Source organism: Leucoraja erinacea, unplaced genomic scaffold (assembly GCF_028641065.1).
Source record: "Leucoraja erinacea ecotype New England unplaced genomic scaffold, Leri_hhj_1 Leri_57S, whole genome shotgun sequence".
NCBI lineage: Eukaryota > Metazoa > Chordata > Chondrichthyes > Rajiformes > Rajidae > Leucoraja > Leucoraja erinaceus.
The window spans coordinates 249,892-260,772 of NW_026576487.1; the positions used below are offsets into that span (position 1 = coordinate 249,892).

Here is a 10,881-nt window from a genome sequence, read left to right on the forward strand (position 1 = left end):
ACAAATAATGTCCCCCACCCGTGCCACTCATGTGGCCCCCTGGTGTGGGATACCTTCCCTTAATTTAATTTGAGGGGCGTCTCCACCATACCGTGCCCCCTATGTCCAGCAGCGGAACGACCCTAGACTGTGGCCCTCCCCCACCGAGCCTTGGCGTTGGCTGCACCAAGCTTCAGCGAGTACCTTAGCATGTACTCCTGCAGTCTGCAGTGGGCCAGTCCCTGACGGACATCTCGCTCTGCTGGGTGGTGAGCAACGCTCGGGCAGACCAAAGAGCGTCTTTCACCGAGTTGATGACCCTCCAGCAGCACACCATCACAGTGAAGAATGCTGCGGTTGATGTTTGTGTTAAATTCTATTGTGTAGTGTGTTTTCTTTTTAAGTGTATCGCTGCTGGCAAATTCATATCACTGCACCTTCGGGTGCATGTGACGAATAAAACTGATTGATTGATTGAAAAGGAAGTTAATTTGGAGCGGAGACGAGGAGGAATTTCTTTAGTCAGAGGGTGGTGAATCTGTGGCATTCATTGTGTGGAGGACAAGTCAATGGGTATTTCTAAGGCAGAGATGGACAGATTCTTGATTAGTACAGGCGTCAGGGGCTATGGGGAGAAGGCAGGAGAATGGGGTTGGGAGGGAGAGATAGATCAGACACGATTGAATGGCGGAGTAGACTTGATGGGCCGAATTCACGAGGTTAATTCCCGGGGATGGCGGGACTATCATATGTTGAAAGAATGGAGCGACTGGCCTTGTAATGGCATGTTGACCTTCATAACAAGATGAGTTGAGTAGAGGGGCAAAGTGTGAACTGTGAGGAGGATGCTATGAGAATGCAGGGTGACTTGGACAGATTGGGTGAGTGGGCAGACGCATGGCAGATGCAGTATAATGCGGATAAATGTGAGGTTATCCACTTTGGTAGCAAAAACAGGAAGGCAGATTACTTTCTAAATGGTGTCAAGTTGGGAAAAGGGGAAGTACAACGAGACCTGTGGGTTCTTGTTCATCAGTCAATGAAAGTAAGCATGCAGGTACAGCAGGCAGTGAAGAAAGCGAATGCGTGTTGGCCTTCAAAACAAGAGGAGTTGAGTGTAGGAGCAAAGAGGTCCTTCTGCAGTTGTACAGAGCCCTAGTGAGACCACACCTGGAGTATTGTGTGCAGTTTGTCTCCAAATTTGAGGAAGGACATTCTTGCTATTGAGGGAGTGCAGTGCAGGTTCACCAGGTTAATTCCCAGGATGGTGGGACTGTCATATGCTGAGAGAATGGAGCGACTGGGCTTGTACACTCTGGAGTTTAGAAGGATGAGAGGGTATCTTATTGAAATATATGTTTATTAAGGGATTGGACACGCTAGAGGCAGGAAACATGTTTCTGATGTTGGGGGAGTCCAGAACCAGGGGCCACACAGTTTAAGAATAAGGGGTCGGCCATTTAGAACAGAGATGAGGAAACACTTTTTCACACAGAGAGTTGCGAGTCTGTGGAATTCTCTGCCTCAGAGGGCGGTGAAGGCCGGTTCTCTGGATGCTTTCAAGAGAGAGCTAGATAGGGCTCCTAAAGATAGCGGAGTCAGGGGATATGGGGAGAAGGCAGGAACGGGGTACTGATTGTGGATGATCAGCCATAATCACATTGAATGGCAGTGCTGGCTCGAAGGGCCGAATGGCCTACTCCTGCACCTATTGTCTATTGAATGGCCTAATTCTGCAGCAGGAACTTATGATTCATGGGGTGGATTTTTGTTTTCTAAGGAGGGGTTGGCTGGGTCTGATCTTGTACATGTTTCGGAGTGGAGTTCATCTTCCTATTCTGCACTACGCCCCGTACAGTAGCACTATCCTACACACTAAGAACTATTTTAGAAATTTTACCAACACCAATTAACCCACAAACCTGCGGGTCTTTGGAATATGTGTTGAAACCAAAGCACCCGGAGAAAACCCACGTCGGCCACGGGGAGAACGTGCAAACTCCGTACAGACAGCACCCTTAGTCAGGAGCGAACCCGGGTCTCCGGCGCTGTGAGGCAGCAACTCTACCGCTGCGCCATCAAAGTTTATCTAGCCCTTTTGAACTTCTTAATACAGAGATTATCTCTCTGGGGCGGCACGGTGGCGTTGATTAGAGTCGCCGCCTCACAGCGCCCGAGGCCGTGGTTCGATCCCGACTACGGGTGCTGTCTGTACGGAGTTTGCACGTTCTCCTCGTGGCCTGTGTGTGTGTTCCTGTGTGTGTGTGTGTGTGTGTGTGTGTGTGTGTGTGTGTGTGTGTGTGTGTGTGTGTGTGTGTGTGTGTGTGTGTGTGTGTGGGATAGTGTTAGTGTGCGGGGATCGCTGGTCAGTGCGGACTCGGTGGGCCGAAGGGCCTGTTTACGCGCTGTATCTCTAAACTAAACTAAACCCAGTCACACTGTGTACAGTTTTGGTCACCACACATGTGGAGGATAGCGTGCGGTTCCGATTGCCCAATTACAGGAAGAATATGGAGACTTTGGAAATGGTGCGGGGCCCGTCTCTGCGCTGTATCTCTAAATTATTACTAAAGTTATTAAAATAACTAACATTAAATAAAATTGTAATAACTAAAATTTTTATCCCAAATCTTTAGATAACCATTTTAGTTATTAGTTATTATCTTTTAGTTACTTCACTACAGTTACTATACTGCGGTTACTGCACTAGTTACTACTGGTTATTACTCTAGTTATTACTAGTTATTACTCTAGTTACTACTACAGTTACTACTGGTTATTACTCTAGTTGCTACACTATAGTTACTACACTAGTTACTACAGGTTATTACTCTAGTTACTACACTACAGTTACTACTGGTTATTACTCTAGTTACTACACTACAGTTACTACTGGTTATTACTCTAGTTACTACACTATAGTTACTATTGCTTATTACTATAGTTACTACACTAGTTACTACACTACAGTTACTACTGGTTATTACTCTAGTTACTACACTATAGTTACTATTGCTTATTACTCTAGTTACTACACTATAGTTATTACTCTAGTTACTACTATAGTTACTACTGGTTATTACTCTAGTTACTACACTATTTACTACACTAGTTACTATTGGTTATTACTCTAGGTATTACACTAGAGTTACTGCACTAGAGTTACTACATTCAACTTATTACATTTTAGGTAAATAAATTAGTTAGAAAACATAGAAAATAAGTGCAGGAGTAGGCCATTCGGCCCTTCGAGCCAGTACCGCCATTCAATGTGATCATGGCTGATCGTCCCCAAATCAATAACCCTTGTTACTACTTTTTATTTAATTTTACTTATTAAAATAATAATTTCAGTTGGAATGATTTATTATTAATTTTAGTGATTAATTTTAGGGCAAATTTTGACCTAAAATTAATGTCAAAAATTAGATCCCGGCCTAACTAAAACGTAGTGAATTGCACATTTGAGCCCATCTGGAATCATTGTGTCTGTGTGTGTGTGGGTGTGTGAGTGAGTGTGTGAGTGCGTCTGTGTGTCTGTGTGTCTGTGTGTGTGTGTGTGTGTGTGTGTGTGTGTGTGTGTGTGTGTGTCTGTGTGTGTGTGTGTCTGTGTGTGTGTGTGTGTGTGTGTGTGTGCGTGTGCGTGTGCGTGTGCGCGTGTGCGTGTGCGAGTGTGTGTGTGTGTGTGTACTGGGAGTGCCGGACACATTCAGCATGAAAGCAGTGACGTGTGCCGTCGTGAATCATCTTGCTCGCTCCGGTTGCCATGGAGAGGCGGGGATGAGAACTTGTCTACACACGGCACAGCTGGCAAGCGACGTGCGCGGTCACATCTGCCAGCATCATCCTTCCGTCAAGCGAGGTCAGGTTGCTAAGGTAAACAGCTGGAAATTTCACAACCCTACAAGGTTCCTGTTCCAGCCCCGACAGTGTTACAGAGTCAGTTTCCACAGGCCCTTTGGCCCGACTTGTCCCATCTACGCTAGCCCCAGCTGCCTGCGTTTGGCCCATATCCCACCAGTGTCATAGTATTAGGGTGGAAACAGGCCCTTCGGCCCGACTTGCCCATGCCAACCAACATGCCTCATCTATACCAGTCACACCTGCCTGCATTTGGCCATATCCCTTTAGAGTCAGAGTCACACAGTGTGGAAACAGGCCCTTCAGCCCAACTTGCCCCATCTACACTAGCCCCACCTGCCTGCATTTGGCCCATATCCCTCTAGAGTTTGAGTCACACAGTGTGGAAACAGGCCCTTGAGCCCAACTTGCCCCATCTACACTAGCCCCACCTGCCTGCATTTGGCCCATATCCCTCTAGAGTTTGAGTCACACAGGGTGGAAACAGGCCCTTCAGCCCAACTTGCCCACACCAACCAACATGTTCCATCTACACTAGTCCCACATGGTCCTGTTTGGCCCGTATCCCTCCACAGTCATTGTATTAGGGTGGAAACAGGCCCTTTGGCCCAGCTTGCCCATGCCAGCCAACATGTCCCATCTACACTAGTCCCACCTGCCTGCATTTGACCTAAATCCCTCCAAACCTGCCCTATCCATGTAATAATAATAATAATAATAATAAATTTTATTTATGGGCGCCTTTCAAGAGTCTCAAGGACACCTTACAAAAATTTAGCAGGTAGAGGAAAAACATGTAAGGGGAATGAAATAAATAGTAGAGACATGACTAGTACACAAAGTAAAGACAGAATTCAATACAAAACACAATATGAGGCAATTAATGCACAGATGAAAAGGGAGGGGGACGTGGGGCTAAGGATAGGCAGAGGTGAAGAGATGGGTCTTGAGGCGGGACTGGAAGATGGTGAGGGACATGGAATTGTGGATGAGTTGGGGGAGGGAGTTCCAGAGCCTGTTTAATGTTGGGATAGTCCCTGCCTCAACTACCTCCTCTGGCAGCTCGTTCCATACACCCACCACCCTTTGGCGTAAGTCGGGGAAACCCATGCGGGAGAACGTGCAAACTCTGTACAAACAGCACCCGAGGTCAGGATCGAACTCGAGTCCCCGAGGCAGCAGCTCTACCGCTGTACCACCCCAAAATGCCGCAGAAGGTGGTGGATATCTGGAACGAGCTGCCGGAGGAGGTTGGAGCCACAAGGAACTCCAAATGCTGATTCATACCAGGAAAATAAGAGACAAACTGCCGGAGTAACTCAGCGGGTCAGGGAGCATCTCTGGAGAACATGGATGGGCGACGTTTCGGGTCGAGACCCTTCTTCAGACCCAACACACCTATCCATGTTCTCCACAGATGCTGCCTGACCCGCTGAGTTACTCCAGCACTCTGTGAAACATCACCTATCCACGTTCTCCACAGATGCTGCCTGACCCGCTGAGTTACTCCAGCACTCTGTGAAACGTCACCTATCCATGTTCTCCACAGATGCTGCCTGACCCGCTGAGTTACTCCAGCACTCCGTGAAACGCCACCTATCCATGTTGTCCACAGGTGCTGCCTAGGCCCGGCCCTTTACTCCCAGCACTGCCTGTGAAACGCCATCTATCCATGTTCTCCCCAGATGCTGCCTCCCCCCCTTGAGTTACCCCAGCACTAAATCTAGCTCTCTTTCCTGTGATTTGCCTACTGAGGCAGAGATCCACAGTTTCACAACTCTCTGGGTGAAAAAGCATTAAACGATAATGGCTTTACCCCTTTCAAAAGCATTCTCACCCCCACTCGGGAATAGGAACAGAACAGCGAGATAAACAATGCAGGGAAATTGGATTAGGTACATCCTTAGAAACATAGCCAGTAGCCGCAGGAGTAGGACATATGACAGTCCCGCCATCACGGGAATTAACCTGGTGAACCTACGCTGCACTCCCTCAATAGCAAGAATGTCCTTCCTCAAATTAGGGGACCAAAACTGCACACAATACTCCAGGTGTGGTCTCACTAGGGTACAACTGTACAACTGCAGAAGGACCTCTTTGCTCCTATACTCAACTCCTCTTGTATAAAGGCCATTCGCTTTCTCCACTGCCTGCTGTACCTGCTGTCATATGAGGAAAGATTGAAAAGACCAGGCTTGTATTCACTGGATTTTAGAAGGATGAGGGGGCATCTTATAGAAACATATAAAATCATAAAAGGACTGGACAAGCTAGATGCAGGTAAAATGTTCCCAATGTTGGGCGAGTCCAGAACCAGGGGCCACACACAGTCTTAGAATAAAGGGGAGTCCATTTAAGACTGAGGTGAGAAAAAAAACTTTTTCACCCAGAGAGTTGTGAATTTGTGGAATTCCCTGCCACAGAGGGCAGTGGAGGCCAAGTCACTGGATGGATTTAAGAGAGAGTTAGATAGAGCTCTAGGGGCTGGTGGAATCAAGGGATATGGGGAGAAGGCAGGAACGGGTTATTGATAGGGGATGATCAGCCATGATCATATTGAATGGCGGTGCTGGTTCGAAGGGCCGAATGGCCTCCTCCTGCACCGATTTTTCTATGTTGCCTGCATGCTTACTTTCAGTGACTGATGACCAAGGACAACCCCAGATCCCGTTGTACATTTCCCCAAAAGGCCAACATGCCATTATCTTTCTCTGCATGCGGTATTGTACTCCGGAGAGAGGGGGGGGGGATAGGACGGACGCGGAGGGCCGAAGGGCACCCTTGCCTGCGTTTCTTACTCACCGGGAAGTCAGCTCCTCGAAGACACCCCCTTGCATGAGGCGAAGTTTGCAGAAAATGATCCCGTTGACGAACGGCACCGCGGAGAGATCCACCACCGTCAAACGCACCAGGAACTTGAATTTCTTCTTCTTCGACAGAAAAGCCATCCAGTCGCGCCCACCCCGCTCTCTCTCTGTGAGTGTGAAAGAGAAAGGAGAAAACACATTTAAAAAAAACAGGGTGGAAAAAACGCCAATAACATCAAATTCAGCAGAAAATTAAAGTGGTGGAAACTACACTGTAACTTTTAGAACAAGCCTTGTCCAATTAGACATTTTTCACTCTCGAGTTTGCTTTTTGTAACGGCGCATTTGGATTACCTGTGTTTCAGTGGAGAGAGTGTTTGTAAGCGGGGAGGTTTGGAGTTTGGAAAAAGAGTTTCAGACGCGACTTGTGCCCCGACTGAAGCAGCGGCGGTGGATTTCACAATGAAACCGACACTAGCACTGGCGAGGAAAGACGTTTCACAAAAAGGGAACTGGCTGGTTAGTTTGTGTGGATCCGCTGTACACACTCACTCACACACTCGCTCACTCCCCGTGACTCCAAACCAAACCGACCTCGGCTACACTGAAGCTCAAGCCCTCTCCCTCTCTCTCCACACACACACACTCTCTCTCACTCTCCCCGTGACTAATCCAAACCGACTGAAGCTCTCTCTCACTCTCTCATTTCTCTCTCCCTCTGTTTTTTTTTCTCTCTCTTTTCTCTCCCTTTCTTCTCTCTCCCTCTCTTCTCTCCTATCTTTCTCTCCCTCTCTCGTTTCTCTCTTCTCTCTCTCCCTCTCTCGTTTCTCTCTGCTCTCTCTCCTCTCCTATCTCTCTGTCTGTCTCTCTCTTTTCTCTCCTACTCTCTCTCCTTCTCTCCCCTCCCATCTCTCCCTCTCTCTCTCTCCCTTTTCTCCTATCTCACTCTTCTCTCTCTCTCTCCCTTCTCCTCTCTATATAAACCATATAACCATATAACAATTACAGCACGGAAACAGGCCATCTCGACCCTTCCAGTCCGTGCCGAACACATAATCTCCCCTAGTCCCATATACCTGCGCTCAGACCATAACCCTCCATTCCCTTCCCATCCATATAACTATCCAATTTATTTTTAAATGATAAAAACGAACCTGCCTCCACCACCTTCACTGGAAGCTCATTCCACACAGCTACCACTCTCTGAGTAAAGAAGTTCCCCCTCATGTTACCCCTAAACTTCAGTCCCTTAATTCTCATGTCATGTCCCCTTGTTTGAATCTTCCTTACTCTCAGTGGGAAAAGCTTTTCCACCTCAACTCTGTCTATCCCTCTCATCATTTTAAAAACCTCTATCAAGTCCCCCCTCTCTCCCCCTTCTCTGTCTCTCTCAATTTCAATTTTCAATTAAAAACACTTTATTGGCATGATCTAACACGTAACATACATATATCAAATGCATAACTATAAACACAAGTACACAGTGCATGGATAGATATGCCCCTGTACATATATATATATATATATATACTCACAATACACCTATAGCCCTTTATTGATTGCTACACGTTCTTGCAGTCTCTCCCTCCTCTCTCTCTCCTCTCTCTCTCCTCTCTACTCTCTCTCTACTCTCTCTCTACTCAGTACCAGGTGTACTGTGCTCAAAGCTGGGCGTCAGGAAACTCACCTCTACAACAGAACGGATGCTCTCAGCCCACTTCCTCCTTGTACTTTAAAACACAACCCCACACATTTGCCTGAAGGTGTTTCGTAATGGAAGCGGTTAGTTCTTTGGAGACAGTGAGAGGGCGTTTCCTCTTGCGGGAGAAATCAGCATTGGAGGTTTGACTGATAAAAAATTAAAGGAGAACCCGTTTAAAGTAGAGACCAGGGCGTGTTACAGTCTCTGGCGCTGTGAGGCAGCAACTCCACCACAGTGCCTCATTCAAGTCATGTGCCATAGGTTATTAATTTAGAATCACAGAGTGATACAGTGTGGAAACAGGCCCTTCGGCCCATCTTGCCCAAACCAACCAACAATGTCCCAGCTACACTAGTCCCACCTGCCTGCGCCTGGTCCATATCCCTCCAAACCTGTCCTATCCATGTCCTTAAGAAGGAACTGTGCAGATGCTGGTAAATCGAAGGTAGACAAAAATGCTGGAGAAACTCAGCGGGTGCAGCAGCATCTATGGAGCGGAGGAAATAGGCAATGTTTCGGGCCGAAACCCTTCTACCTGTCCTACCCATGTACCTGTCCAAGTGTTTCTTAAATGTTGGGATAGTCCCAGCCTCAACTACCTCCTCTGGCAGCTTGTTCCATACACCCACCCAGGTGGAAAAGTCACCCCTCAGATTCCTATTAAATTCAATTAAAAGAAAAAAATGTTCCCAATGTTGGGCGAGTCCAGAACTAGGGGCCACAGTCTTAGAATAAAGGGGAGAAAAAACGTTTTCAAGTATACAAGCCCAGCCGCTCCATTCTCTCAGCATATGACAGTCCCACCATCCCGGGAATTAACCTTGGAAACCTACGCTGCACTCCCTCAATAGCAAGAATGTCCTTCCTCAGATTTCAACATTTTATTTTGTTCTTTTATTACTGGGTTTGCTAAACAACTTAACTCCCCCTCCCATTCCCACACTGATCTTTCTGTCCTGGGCCTCCTCCATGGCCAGAGTGAGGCCCAGCGCAAATTGGAGGAGCAGCTCCTCATATTTTGTTTGGGTAGTTTACACCCCAGCGGTATGAACATTGACTTCTCTAACTTCAAGTAGCCCTTGCTTTCCCTCTCTCTCCATCCTCTCCCCTTCCCAGTTTTCCCACCAGTCTTACTGTCCGTCTGGTTAAATATTATCTTTGTATGTTTTGTTGTCACCTTCTCCTCGATAACAATGATCCATTCCACATTTTCCTTCCTCCCCATTCCCTTTAATGTCTCGTTTTCACACCTTGCCCTTCCTTATCTTAGAAGGATGAGAGGGCATCTTATTGAAACATACAGGATTATTAAGGGTTTGGACAAGCTAGAGGCAGGAAACATGTACCCGATGTTGGGGGAGTCCAGAACCAGGGGCCACACACACAGTTTAAGAATAAGGGGTCAGCCATTTAGAACGGAGACGAGGAAACACTTTTTCTCACAGAGAGTTGTGAGTCTGTGGAATTCTCTGCCTCAGTGGAGGCCGGTTCTCTGGATACTTTCAAGAGAGAGCTAGATAGGGCTCTTAAAGATAACGGAGTCAGGGGATATGGGGAGAAGGCAGGAACGGGGTACTGATTGTGGATGATCAGCCATGATCACATTGAATGGTGCTGGCTCGAAGGGCCGAATGGCCGACTCCTGCACCTATTGTCTATTGAGTATGGTCTGTGTGGAACTGGGCTACATCTACAGTGGTGGGGAGTGTGGTCTGTGTGGTCTGGCTCAATAGACAATAGGTGCAGGAGTAGGCCATTCGGCCCTTCGAGCCAGCATGGCTCGAAGGGCCGAATGGCCTACTCCTGCACCTATTGTCTATTGTCTATTATCTATTATCTCTGTGTCTCCCTCTCCCCCCCAGACTCCCAGTCTGAAGAAGGGTCTCGACCCGAAACGTCACCCATTCCTTCTCTCCAGAGACGCTGCCTGTCCCGCTGAGTTACTCCAGCATTTTGCGTCTACCTTCTTCAGCATCTGCAGTTCATTCTTACAGGCCAGAACTTCTTCCACTGGTTTATCTGAGTACCAACAGGATGTAAGCTTGTGTTGACAAAACCATGTCAATGCTGTCACAAGGGAACTCGTCAGATGACAGAGAGGAGTTAAGCAAGGTCATAGATTTCGGTTTTATCGGAAACTAGGTTAGGCCGCATTTGGAGCCTTGTTTAGCTTTAGTTTGCTTTAGAGATACAGCGTGGAAACAGGCCCTTCGGCCCACCGGGTCCGCGCCGACCAGCGACCCCCCGCACACTCCACACTATCCTACACACACACACACACACATTGGGGACAATTTTACATTTACACCAAGCCACTTAACCGATAAACCTGTACGTCTTTGGAGTGTGGGAGGAAACCGAAGATCTCGGAGAAAACCCACGCAGGTCACGGGGAGAGCGTACAAACTCGAACTAAGGTGGACAAACTGAATTCGCAGTTGGTATGCACAATATGTATTAACGATTTAGACAAGGGAATTATCTCTAGGTTTGCAGATGACACAAAGCTGGGTGGCAGTGTGAACTATGAGG

General features: G+C 47.5%; 1 protein-coding gene across 2 annotated transcripts in view; it reads right to left on the minus strand.

The window, feature by feature from the left end:
* LOC129694203 (early estrogen-induced gene 1 protein-like) overlaps positions 1-8,880 on the minus strand; it is a 28,571-nt gene extending 19,691 nt beyond the window's left edge. Inside the window, exons 1-2 of one of the 2 annotated variants that reach the window (XM_055630920.1) lie at positions 8,183-8,880; positions 6,643-6,814 (exon numbers count right to left, since the gene is read on the minus strand). In XM_055630920.1, the coding sequence (XP_055486895.1) occupies positions 6,643-6,788 (146 nt within the window). In that variant the 5' untranslated portion in view covers positions 6,789-6,814; positions 8,183-8,880. Of the gene's footprint in view, positions 1-6,642; positions 6,815-7,001; positions 7,536-8,182 lie in introns of those variants that run through there. The other variant, XM_055630919.1, reaches the window with a different exon arrangement.
* Positions 8,881-10,881: the final 2,001 nt, after the last annotated feature.